The following is a 14,097-nucleotide window of genomic DNA, read 5'->3' on the forward strand; positions in this document are numbered from 1 at the left end:
ATGTCAAAAAGTGTCAATATGCATTCTACATAATCATATTTATATATTAGATGAAATGAGGACTTTAAAGTCAATGCCTCAACAGCACAATTAAACAATGGAATAGAAAAGTATATAATTGGGGATGAAATGACCGTGGATGAAATGACCGGGGATGAAGTGACCGGGGATGAAACAACCGGTCACCGAAAATTCCTATGCAGAAAGGGTGATTAGCGAGGTTATAGCCTAGCATCACATGGGTTAGCGGGAGAAGTTCTATGACAGAATTAATCGTCTCCCGTAAAGTTAGAAATAACATTGAGGTAACGGTGCAAGAGGAGTGTCCTCTTTTATCACGTCGCTGCACTTTCATAAAAGCTTTCAAAGCAGTCGACATCATTTGGGAAGAAGCTGAAAACAACGCCTGGAACAAATATCAATGAATGATTTAAATCTAGATCAAAGCTAGTAATTTAAAAGTAATTTTCCAGTAAATATTTTACCTTATCAAAGTTGCTTTCTGTCACACTTGTAGAGGAGTCAATAACAATAACCAAATCAGCTCGAGCAAGGAGACATTCTGATGGGTCAGGTAGAAATTACATTAGCACACTTAAGTTACACATTGTTAGTAAAGAAAAAAAGATCATATAGATAGTTTAACACAATGTTATAAGACCAGATATATAATTCAAAAATATTAATATAATAATCCGAAAGCTTCTTGTTATGGTGAACTTTAAACCTTAATTTAACTCTTTCTCTTCTAGTTAACGATACCATCGTTGATTTGACCTCATTGAATTAAATTAACTTTTGGTTTTATAAACCACTATTTGTGTTATATAAAAAGAGCAGGCATTATCCTATAATTCTATACCAAAAGTTATGCTTTCTGATAACTAACCAAAATGTTATTAAATAACAGGGTAGAATGAACACATGTGAAAAACAAATAATTCTGTCAGAACATGGAAATATAATTCCGGAGAGAAAGAGTTAAGAAAGAAATATGAAAAATTACAAAGTTAAGAAAGTGTCCAGATAAGAGAGGTATCTATAGAAATTGTAATAGTAAAATATGCTAGATAAGAGAGGTGTCTATAGAAATTGTAATAGTAAAATATGACAGATAAGAGAGGTGTCTATAGAATTTGTAATAGTAAAATATGACAGATAAGAGAGGTGTCTATAGAAATTATAATAGTAAAATATGCCAGATAAGGGAAATGTCTATAGAAATTGTAATAGTAAAATATGCCAGATAAGAGAAGTGTCTATAGAAATTGTAATAGTAAAATATGACAGATAAGAGAGGTGTCTATAGAAATTGTAATAGTAAAATATGCCAGATAAGAGTGGTGTCTATAGAAATTGTAATAGTAAAATATGCCAGATAAGAGAGGTGTCTATAGAAATTGTAATAGTAAAATATGACAGATAAGAGAAGTGTCTATAGAAATTGTAATAGTAAAATATGCCAGATAAGAGTGGTGTCTATAGAAATTGTAATAGTAAAATATGCCAGATAAGAGAGGTGTCTATAGAAATTGTAATAGTAAAATATGCCAGATAAGAGAGGTGTCTATAGAAATTGTAATAGTAAAATATGACAGATAAGGGAAGTGTCTATAGAAATTGTAATAGTAAAATATGCCAGATAAGAGAGGTGTCTATAGAAATTATACTAGTAAAATATGCCAGATAACAGAGGTGTCTATAGAAATTGTAATAGTAAAATATGCCAGATAAGAGAGGTGTCTACAGACATTGTAATAGTAAAATATGCTAGATAAGAGAGGTGTCTATAGAAATTGTAATAGTAAAAAATGCCAGATAAGAGTGGTGTCTATAGAAATTGTAATAGTAAAATATGACAGATAAGGGAAATGTCTATAGAAATTGTAATAGTAAAATATGCCAGATAAGAGAGGTGTCTATAGAAATTGTAATAGTAAAATATGCCAGATAAGAGAGGTGTCTACAGACATTGTAATAGTAAAATATGCCAGATAAGAGAGGTGTCTATAGAAATTGTAATAGTAAAAAAATGCCAGATAAGAGTGGTGTCTATAGAAATTGTAATAGTAAAATATGCCAGATAAGGGAAGTGTCTATAGAAATTGTAATAGTAAAATATGACAGATAAGAGAGGTGTCTATAGAAATTGTAATAGTAAAATATGACAGATAAGGGAATTGTCTATAGAAATTGTAATAGTAAAATATGACAGATAAGAGTGATGTCTATAGAAATTGTAATAGTAAATTATGACAGATAAGGGAAGTGTCTATAGAAATTGTAATAGTAAAACATGCCAGATAAGAGTGGTGTCTATAGAAATTGTAATAGTAAAATATGACAGAAAAGGGAAGTGTCTAAAGAAATTGTAATAGTAAAATATGACAGATAAGGGAAGTGTCTATAGAAATTGTAATAGTAAAATATGACAGATAAGAGTGGTGTCTATAGAAATTGTAATAGCAAAATATGACAGATAAGAGTGGTGTCTATAGAAATTGTAATAGTAAAATATGACAAATAAGGGAAGTGTCTATAGAAATTGTAATAGTAAAATATGCCAGATAAGAGAGGTGTCTATAGAAATTGTAATAGTGAAATATGCCAGATAAGAGAGGTGTCTATAGAAATTGTAATAGTAAAATATGACAGATAAGGGAAGTGTCTATAAAAATTGTAGTAGTAAAATATGCCAGATAAGAGAGGTGTCTATAGACATTGTAATAGTAAAATATGCCAGATAAGAGAGGTGTCTATAGAAATTGTAATAGTAAAATATGACAGATAAGGGAAGTGTCTATAGAAATTGTAATAGTAAAAAATGACAGAGAAGAGAGGTGTCTATAGAAATTATAATAGTAAAATATGCCAGATAAGAGAGGTGTCTATAGAAATTGTAATAGTAACATATGCCAGATAAGAGAGGTGTCTATAGACATTGTAATAGTAAAATATGCCAGATAAGAGAGGTGTCTATAGAAATTGTAATAGTAAAAAAATGCCAGATAAGAGTGGTGTCTATAGAAATTGTAATAGTAAAATATGACAGATAAGAGAGGTGTCTATAGAAATTGTAATAGTAAAATATGACAGATAAGAGAGGTGTCTATAGAAATTGTAATAGTAAAATATGACAAATAAGGGAAGTGTCTATAGAAATTGTAATAGTAAAATATGACAGATAAGAGTGGTGTCTATAGAAATTGTAATAGTAAAATATGACAGTTAAGGGAAGTGTCTATAGAAATTGTAATAGTAAAATATGCCAGAAAAAAGAGGTGTCTATAGAAATTATACTAGTAAAATATGCCAGATAAGAGAGGTGTCTATAGAAATTGTAATAGTAAAATATGCCAGATAAGAGAGGTGTCTACAGACATTGTAATAGTAAAATATGCCAGATAAGAGAGGTGTCTATAGAAATTGAAATAGTAAAAAATGACAGGTAAGAGTGGTGTCTATAGAAATTGTAATAGTAAAATATGACAAATAAGAGAGGTGTCTATAGAAATTGTAATAGTAAAATATGCCAGATAAGAGAGGTGTCTATAGACATTGTAAGAGTAAAATATGCCAGATAAGAGAGGTGTCTATAGAAATTGTAATAGTAAAAAAATGCCAGATAAGAGTGGTGTCTATAGAAATTGTAATAGTAAAAAATGCCAGATAAGGGAAGTGTCTATAGAAATTGTAATAGTAAAATATGACAGATAAGAGAGGTGTCTATAGAAATTGTAATAATAAAATATGACAGATAAGGGAATTGTCTATAGAAATTGTAATAGTAAAATATGACAGATAAGAGAGGTGTCTATAGAAATTGTAATAGTAAAATATGACAGATAAGGGAATTGTCTATAGAAATTGTAATAGTAAAATATGACAGATAAGAGTGGTGTCTATAGAAATTGTAATAGTAAAATATGACAGATAAGGGAAGTGTCTATAGAAATTGTAATAGTAAAACATGCCAGATAAGAGTGGTGTCTATAGAAATTGTAATAGTAAAACATGCCAGATAAGAGTGGTGTCTATAGAAATTGTAATAGTAAAATATGAAAGAAAAGGGAAGTGTCTAAAGAAATTGTAATAGTAAAATATGACAGACAAGAGAGGTGTCTATAGAAATTGTAATAGTAAAATATGACAGATAAGGGAAGTGTCTATAGAAATTGTAATAGTAAAATATGACAGATAAGAGTGGTGTCTATAGAAATTGTAATAGCAAAATATGACAGATAAGGGAAGTGTCTATAGAAATTGTAATAGTAAAATATGCCAGATAAGAGAGGTGTCTTTAGAAATTGTAATAGTAAAATATGACAGATAAGGAAAGTGTCTATAGAAATTGTAATAGAAAAATATGCCAGATAAGGAAAGTGTCTATAGAAATTGTAATAGTAAAAAATGCCAGATAAGAGTGGTGTCTATAGAAATTGTAATAGTAAAATATGACAGATAAGGGAAGTGTCTATAAAAATTGTAATAGTAAAATATACCAGATAAGAGAGGTGTCTATAGACATTGTAATAGTAAAATATGCCAGATAAGGGAAGTGTCTATAGAAATTGTAATAGTAAAATATGACAGATAAGGGAAGTGTCTATAGAAATTGTAATAGTAAAATATGCCAGATAAGAGAGGTGTCTATAGAAATTGTAATAGTAAAATATGCCAGATAAGGGAAGTGTCTATAGAAATTGTAATAGTAAAAAATGCCAGATAAGAGTGGTGTCTATAGAAATTGTAATAGTAAAATATGCCAGATAAGGGAAGTGTCTATAGAAATTTTAATAGTAAAATATGACAGATAAGGGAAGTGTCTATAGAAATTGTGATAGTAAAATATGCCAGATAAGAGAGGTGTCTATAGAAATTGTAATAGTAAAATATGACAGATAAGGGAAGTGTCTATAGAAATTGTAATAGTAAAATATGACAGATAAGAGAGGTGTCTATAGAAATTATAATAGTAAAATATGCCAGATAAGAGAGGTGTCTATAGAAATTGTAATAGTAAAATAAGCCAGATAAGAGAGGTGTCTATAGACATTGTAATAGTAAAATATGCCAGATAAGAGAGGTGTCTATAGGAATTGTAATAGTAAAAAAATGCCAGATAAGAGTGGTGTCTATAGAAATTGTAATAGTAAAATATGCCAGATAAGGGAAGTGTCTATAGAAATTGTAATATTAAAATATGACAGATAAGAGTGGTGTCTATAGAAATTGTAATAGTAAAATATGACAGAGAAGAGTAATGTCTATAGAAATTGTAATAGTAAAATATGACAGTTAAGGGAAGTGTCTATAGAAATTGTAATAGTAAAATATGCCATATAAGAGTGGTGTCTATAGAAATTGTAGTAGTAAAATATGACAGATATAGGAAGTGTCTATAGAAATTGTAATAGTAAAATATGACAGATAAGAGAGGTGTCTATAGAAATTGTAATAGTAAAATATGACAGATAAGGGAAGTGTCTATAGAAATTGTAATAGTAAAATATGACAGATAAGAGTGGTGTCTATAGAAATTGTAATAGTAAAATATGACAGATAAGGGAAGTGTCTATAGAAATTGTAATAGTAAAATATGCCAGATAAGAGAGGTGTCTATAGAATATGTAATAGTAAAATATGACAGATAAGCGAAGTGTCTATAGAAATTGTAATAGTAAAATATGCCAGATAAGGGAAGTGTCTATAGAAATTGTAATAGTAAAAAATGCCAGATAAGAGTGGTGTCTATAGAAATTGTAATAGTAAAATATGACAGATAAGGGAAGTGTCTATAGAAATTGTAATAGTAAAATATGCCAGATAAGAGAGGTGTCTATAGACATTGTAATAGTAAAATATGCCAGATAAGAGAGGTGTCTATAGAAATTGTAATAGTAAAATATGCCAGATAAGAGAGGTGTCTATAGAAATTGTAATAGTAAAAAATGCCAGATAGGAGTGGTGTCTATAGAAATTGTAATAGTAAAATATGCCAGATAAGGGAAGTGTCTATAGAAATTGTAATAGTAAAATATGCCAGATAAGAGAGGTGTCTATAGAAATTGTAATAGTAAAATATGCCAGATAAGGGAAGTGTCTATAGAAATTGTAATAGTAAAATATGCCAGATAAGAGAGGTGTCTATAGAAATTGTAATAGTAAAATATGACAGATAAGAGAGGTGTCTATAGAAATTGTAATAGTAAAATATGACAGATAAGGGAAGTGTCTATAGAAATTGTAATAGTAAAATATGACAGATAAGAGTGGTGTCTATAGAAATTGTAATAGTAAAATATGACAGATAAGGGAAGTGTCTATAGAAATTGTAATAGTAAAATATGCCAGATAAGAGAGGTGTCTATAGAATATGTAATAGTAAAATATGACAGATAAGCGAAGTGTCTATAGAAATTGTAATAGTAAAATATGCCAGATAAGGGAAGTGTCTATAGAAATTGTAATAGTAAAAAATGCCAGATAAGAGAGGTGTCTATAGAAATTGTAATAGTAAAATATGACAGATAAGGGAAGTGTCTATAGAAATTGTAATAGTAAAATATGCCAGATAAGAGAGGTGTCTATAGACATTGTAATAGTAAAATATGTCAGATAAGGGAAGTGTCTATAGAAATTGTAATAGTAAAATATGACAGATAAGGGAAGTGTCTATAGAAATTGTAATAGTAAAATATGCCAGATAAGAGAGGTGTCTATAGAAATTGTAATAGTAAAATATGCCAGATAAGGGAAGTGTCTATAGAAATTGTAATAGTAAAATATGACAGATAAGAGAGGTGTCTATAGAAATTGTAATAGTAAAATATGACAGATAAGGGAATTGTCTATAGAAATTGTAATAGTAAAATATGACAGATAAGAGAGGTGTCTATAGAAATTGTAATAGTAAAATATGACAGATAAGGGAATTGTCTATAGAAATTGTAATAGTAAAATATGACAGATAAGAGTGGTGTCTATAGAAATTGTAATATTAAATTATGACAGATAAGGGAAGTGTCTATAGAAATTGTAATAGTAAAACATGCCAGATAAGAGTGGTGTCTATAGAAATTGTAATAGTAAAACATGCCAGATAAGAGTGGTGTCTATAGAAATTGTAATAGTAAAATATGACAGAAAAGGGAAGTGTCTAAAGAAATTGTAATAGTAAAATATGACAGATAAGAGAGGTGTCTATAGAAATTGTAATAGTAAAATATGACAGTAAAGGGAAGTGTCTATAGAAATTGTAATAGTAAAATATGAAAAATAAGAGTGGTGTCTATAGAAATTGTAATAGTAAAATATGACAGATAAGGGAAGTGTCTATAGAAATTGTAATAGTAAAATATGCCAGATAAGAGAGGTGTCTATAGAAATTGTAATAGTAAAATATGACAGATAAGGAAAGTGTCTATAGAAATTGTAATAGTAAAATATGCCAGATAAGGAAAGTGTCTATAGAAATTGTAATAGTAAAAAATGCCAGATAAGAGTGGTGTCTATAGAAATTGTAATAGTAAAATATGACAGATAAGGGAAGTGTCTATAAAAATTGTAATAGTAAAATATACCAGATAAGAGAGGTGTCTATAGACATTGTAATAGTAAAATATGCCAGATAAGGGAAGTGTCTATAGAAATTGTAATAGTAAAATATGACAGATAAGGGAAGTGTCTATAGAAATTGTAATAGTAAAATATGCCAGATAAGAGAGGTGTCTATAGAAATTGTAATAGTAAAATATGCCAGATAAGGGAAGTGTCTATAGAAATTGTAATAGTAAAAAATGCAAGATAAGAGTGGTGTCTATAGAAATTGTAATAGTAAAATATGCCAGATAAGAGAAGTGTCTATAGAAATTTTAATAGTAAAATATGACAGATAAGGGAAGTGTCTATAGAAATTGTGATAGTAAAATACGCCAGATAAGAGAGGTGTCTATAGAAATTGTAATAGTAAAATATGACAGATAAAGGGAAGTGTCTATAGAAATTGTAATAGTAAAATATGACAGATAAGAGAGGTGTCTATAGAAATTGTAATAGTAAAATATGCCAGATAAGAGAGGTGTCTATAGAAATTGTAATAGTAAAATATGCCAGATAAGAGAGGTGTCTATAGACATTGTAATAGTAAAATAAGCCAGATAAGAGAGGTGTCTATAGACATTGTAATAGTAAAATATGCCAGATAAGAGAGGTGTCTATAGGAATTGTAATAGTAAAAAAATGCCAGATAAGAGTTGTGTCTATAGAAATTGTAATAGTAAAATATGCCAGATAAGGGAAGTGTCTATAGAAATTGTAATATTAAAATATGACAGATAAGAGTGGTGTCTATAGAAATTGTAATAGTAAAATATGACAGATAAGGGAAGTGTCTATAGAAATTGTAATAGTAAAATATGACAGAGAAGAGTAATGTCTATAGAAATTGTAATAGTAAAATATGACAGTTAAGGGAAGTGTCTATAGAAATTGTAATAGTAAAATATGCCATATAAGAGTGGTGTCTATAGAAATTGTAGTAGTAAAATATGACAGATATAGGAAGTGTCTATAGAAATTGTAATAGTAAAATATGACAGATAAGAGAGGTGTCTATAGAAATTGTAATAGTAAAATATGACAGATAAGGGAAGTGTCTATAGAAATTGTAATAGTAAAATATGACAGATAAGAGTGGTGTCTATAGAAATTGTAATAGTAAAATATGCCAGATAAGAGAGGTGTCTATAGAAATTGTAATAGTAAAATATGACAGATAAGGGAAGTGTCTATAAAAATTGTAGTAGTAAAATATGCCAGATAAGAGAGGTGTCTATAGACATTGTAATAGTAAAATATGCCAGATAAGAGAGGTGTCTATAGAAATTGTAATAGTAAAATATGACAGATAAGGGAAGTGTCTAAAGAAATTGTAATAGTAAAATATGACAGATAAGGGAAGTGTCTATAGAAATTGTAATAGTAAAATATGACAGATAAGAGTGGTGTCTATAGAAATTGTAATAGCAAAATATGACAGATAAGAGTGGTGTCTATAGAAATTGTAATAGTAAAATATGACAGAAAAGGGAAGTGTCTAAAGAAATTGTAATAGTAAAATATGACAGATAAGGGAAGTGTCTATAGAAATTGTAATAGTAAAATATGACAGATAAGAGTGGTGTCTATAGAAATTGTAATAGCAAAATATGACAGATAAGAGTGGTGTCTATAGAAATTGTAATAGTAAAATATGACAAATAAGGGAAGTGTCTATAGAAATTGTAATAGTAAAATATGCCAGATAAGAGAGGTGTCTATAGAAATTGTAATAGTAAAATATGCCAGATAAGAGAGGTGTCTATAGAAATTGTAATAGTAAAATATGACAGATAAGGGAAGTGTCTATAAAAATTGTAGTAGTAAAATATGCCAGATAAGAGAGGTGTCTATAGACATTGTAATAGTAAAATATGCCAGATAAGAGAGGTGTCTATAGAAATTGTAATAGTAAAATATGACAGATAAGGGAAGTGTCTATAGAAATTGTAATAGTAAAAAATGACAGAAAAGAGAGGTGTCTATAGAAATTATAATAGTAAAATATGCCAGATAAGAGAGGTGTCTATAGAAATTGTAATAGTAACATATGCCAGATAAGAGAGGTGTCTATAGACATTGTAATAGTAAAATATGCCAGATAAGAGAGGTGTCTATAGAAATTGTAATAGTAAAAAAATGCCAGATAAGAGTGGTGTCTATAGAAATTGTAATAGTAAAATATGACAGATAAGAGAGGTGTCTATAGAAATTGTAATAGTAAAATATGACAGATAAGAGAGGTGTCTATAGAAATTGTAATAGTAAAATATGACAAATAAGGGAAGTGTCTATAGAAATTGTAATAGTAAAATATGACAGATAAGAGTGGTGTCTATAGAAATTGTAATAGTAAAATATGACAGTTAAGGGAAGTGTCTATAGAAATTGTAATAGTAAAATATGCCAGAAAAAAGAGGTGTCTATAGAAATTATACTAGTAAAATATGCCAGATAAGAGAGGTGTCTATAGAAATTGTAATAGTAAAATATGCCAGATAAGAGAGGTGTCTACAGACATTGTAATAGTAAAATATGCCAGATAAGAGAGGTGTCTATAGAAATTGAAATAGTAAAAAATGACAGGTAAGAGTGGTGTCTATAGAAATTGTAATAGTAAAATATGACAAATAAGGGAAATGTCTATAGAAATTGTAATAGTAAAATATGCCAGATAAGAGAGGTGTCTATAGAAATTGTAATAGTAAAATATGCCAGATAAGAGAGGTGTCTATAGACATTGTAAGAGTAAAATATGCCAGATAAGAGAGGTGTCTATAGAAATTGTAATAGTAAAAAAATGCCAGATAAGAGTGGTGTCTATAGAAATTGTAATAGTAAAAAATGCCAGATAAGGGAAGTGTCTATAGAAATTGTAATAGTAAAATATGACAGATAAGAGAGGTGTCTATAGAAATTGTAATAATAAAATATGACAGATAAGGGAATTGTCTATAGAAATTGTAATAGTAAAATATGACAGATAAGAGAGGTGTCTATAGAAATTGTAATAGTAAAATATGACAGATAAGGGAATTGTCTATAGAAATTGTAATAGTAAAATATGACAGATAAGAGTGGTGTCTATAGAAATTGTAATAGTAAATTATGACAGATAAGGGAAGTGTCTATAGAAATTGTAATAGTAAAACATGCCAGATAAGAGTGGTGTCTATAGAAATTGTAATAGTAAAACATGCCAGATAAGAGTGGTGTCTATAGAAATTGTAATAGTAAAATATGAAAGAAAAGGGAAGTGTCTAAAGAAATTGTAATAGTAAAATATGACAGACAAGAGAGGTGTCTATAGAAATTGTAATAGTAAAATATGACAGATAAGGGAAGTGTCTATAGAAATTGTAATAGTAAAATATGACAGATAAGAGTGGTGTCTATAGAAATTGTAATAGCAAAATATGACAGATAAGGGAAGTGTCTATAGAAATTGTAATAGTAAAATATGCCAGATAAGAGAGGTGTCTTTAGAAATTGTAATAGTAAAATATGACAGATAAGGAAAGTGTCTATAGAAATTGTAATAGAAAAATATGCCAGATAAGGAAAGTGTCTATAGAAATTGTAATAGTAAAAAATGCCAGATAAGAGTGGTGTCTATAGAAATTGTAATAGTAAAATATGACAGATAAGGGAAGTGTCTATAAAAATTGTAATAGTAAAATATACCAGATAAGAGAGGTGTCTATAGACATTGTAATAGTAAAATATGCCAGATAAGGGAAGTGTCTATAGAAATTGTAATAGTAAAATATGACAGATAAGGGAAGTGTCTATAGAAATTGTAATAGTAAAATATGCCAGATAAGAGAGGTGTCTATAGAAATTGTAATAGTAAAATATGCCAGATAAGGGAAGTGTCTATAGAAATTGTAATAGTAAAAAATGCCAGATAAGAGTGGTGTCTATAGAAATTGTAATAGTAAAATATGCCAGATAAGGGAAGTGTCTATAGAAATTTTAATAGTAAAATATGACAGATAAGGGAAGTGTCTATAGAAATTGTGATAGTAAAATATGCCAGATAAGAGAGGTGTCTATAGAAATTGTAATAGTAAAATATGACAGATAAGGGAAGTGTCTATAGAAATTGTAATAGTAAAATATGACAGATAAGAGAGGTGTCTATAGAAATTATAATAGTAAAATATGCCAGATAAGAGAGGTGTCTATAGAAATTGTAATAGTAAAATAAGCCAGATAAGAGAGGTGTCTATAGACATTGTAATAGTAAAATATGCCAGATAAGAGAGGTGTCTATAGGAATTGTAATAGTAAAAAAATGCCAGATAAGAGTGGTGTCTATAGAAATTGTAATAGTAAAATATGCCAGATAAGGGAAGTGTCTATAGAAATTGTAATATTAAAATATGACAGATAAGAGTGGTGTCTATAGAAATTGTAATAGTAAAATATGACAGAGAAGAGTAATGTCTATAGAAATTGTAATAGTAAAATATGACAGTTAAGGGAAGTGTCTATAGAAATTGTAATAGTAAAATATGCCATATAAGAGTGGTGTCTATAGAAATTGTAGTAGTAAAATATGACAGATATAGGAAGTGTCTATAGAAATTGTAATAGTAAAATATGACAGATAAGAGAGGTGTCTATAGAAATTGTAATAGTAAAATATGACAGATAAGGGAAGTGTCTATAGAAATTGTAATAGTAAAATATGACAGATAAGAGTGGTGTCTATAGAAATTGTAATAGTAAAATATGACAGATAAAGGAAGTGTCTATAGAAATTGTAATAGTAAAATATGCCAGATAAGGGAAGTGTCTATAGAAATTGTAATAGTAAAAAATGCCAGATAAGAGAGGTGTCTATAGAAATTGTAATAGTAAAATATGACAGATAAGGGAAGTGTCTATAGAAATTGTAATAGTAAAATATGCCAGATAAGAGAGGTGTCTATAGACATTGTAATAGTAAAATATGTCAGATAAGGGAAGTGTCTATAGAAATTGTAATAGTAAAATATGACAGATAAGAGAGGTGTCTATAGAAATTGTAATAGTAAAATATGCCAGATAAGAGAGGTGTCTATAGAAATTGTAATAGTAAAATATGCCAGATAAGGGAAGTGTCTATAGAAATTGTAATAGTAAAATATGACAGATAAGAGAGGTGTCTATAGAAATTGTAATAGTAAAATATGACAGATAAGGGAATTGTCTATAGAAATTGTAATAGTAAAATATGACAGATAAGAGAGATGTCTATAGAAATTGTAATAGTAAAATATGACAGATAAGGGAATTGTCTATAGAAATTGTAATAGTAAAATATGACAGATAAGAGTGGTGTCTATAGAAATTGTAATATTAAATTATGACAGATAAGGGAAGTGTCTATAGAAATTGTAATAGTAAAACATGCCAGATAAGAGTGGTGTCTATAGAAATTGTAATAGTAAAACATGCCAGATAAGAGTGGTGTCTATAGAAATTGTAATAGTAAAATATGACAGAAAAGGGAAGTGTCTAAAGAAATTGTAATAGTAAAATATGACAGATAAGAGAGGTGTCTATAGAAATTGTAATAGTAAAATATGACAGTAAAGGGAAGTGTCTATAGAAATTGTAATAGTAAAATATGAAAAATAAGAGTGGTGTCTATAGAAATTGTAATAGTAAAATATGACAGATAAGGGAAGTGTCTATAGAAATTGTAATAGTAAAATATGCCAGATAAGAGAGGTGTCTATAGAATATGTAATAGTAAAATATGACAGATAAGCGAAGTGTCTATAGAAATTGTAATAGTAAAATATGCCAGATAAGGGAAGTGTCTATAGAAATTGTAATAGTAAAAAATGCCAGATAAGAGAGGTGTCTATAGAAATTGTAATAGTAAAATATGACAGATAAGGGAAGTGTCTATAGAAATTGTAATAGTAAAATATGCCAGATAAGAGAGGTGTCTATAGACATTGTAATAGTAAAATATGTCAGATAAGGGAAGTGTCTATAGAAATTGTAATAGTAAAATATGACAGATAAGGGAAGTGTCTATAGAAATTGTAATAGTAAAATATGCCAGATAAGAGAGGTGTCTATAGAAATTGTAATAGTAAAATATGCCAGATAAGGGAAGTGTCTATAGAAATTGTAATAGTAAAATATGACAGATAAGAGAGGTGTCTATAGAAATTGTAATAGTAAAATATGACAGATAAGGGAATTGTCTATAGAAATTGTAATAGTAAAATATGACAGATAAGAGAGGTGTCTATAGAAATTGTAATAGTAAAATATGACAGATAAGGGAATTGTCTATAGAAATTGTAATAGTAAAATATGACAGATAAGAGTGGTGTCTATAGAAATTGTAATATTAAATTATGACAGATAAGGGAAGTGTCTATAGAAATTGTAATAGTAAAACATGCCAGATAAGAGTGGTGTCTATAGAAATTGTAATAGTAAAACATGCCAGATAAGAGTGGTGTCTATAGAAATTGTAATAGTAAAATA

At 28.6% G+C, this 14,097-nt stretch overlaps 1 protein-coding gene across 1 annotated transcript in view; it reads right to left on the bottom strand.

Moving 5' to 3' along the window:
• The window catches only part of LOC106066853 (uncharacterized), a 443,149-nt gene that overhangs the window by 344,046 nt on the left and 85,006 nt on the right, over positions 1-14,097 (bottom strand). Inside the window, exon 52 of the mRNA XM_056013586.1 lies at positions 486-562. Within this exon, the coding sequence (XP_055869561.1) occupies positions 486-562 (77 nt within the window). The remainder of the gene's footprint in view (positions 1-485; positions 563-14,097) is intronic.

Source organism: Biomphalaria glabrata, chromosome 16, assembly GCF_947242115.1.
Source record: "Biomphalaria glabrata chromosome 16, xgBioGlab47.1, whole genome shotgun sequence".
NCBI lineage: Eukaryota > Metazoa > Mollusca > Gastropoda > Planorbidae > Biomphalaria > Biomphalaria glabrata.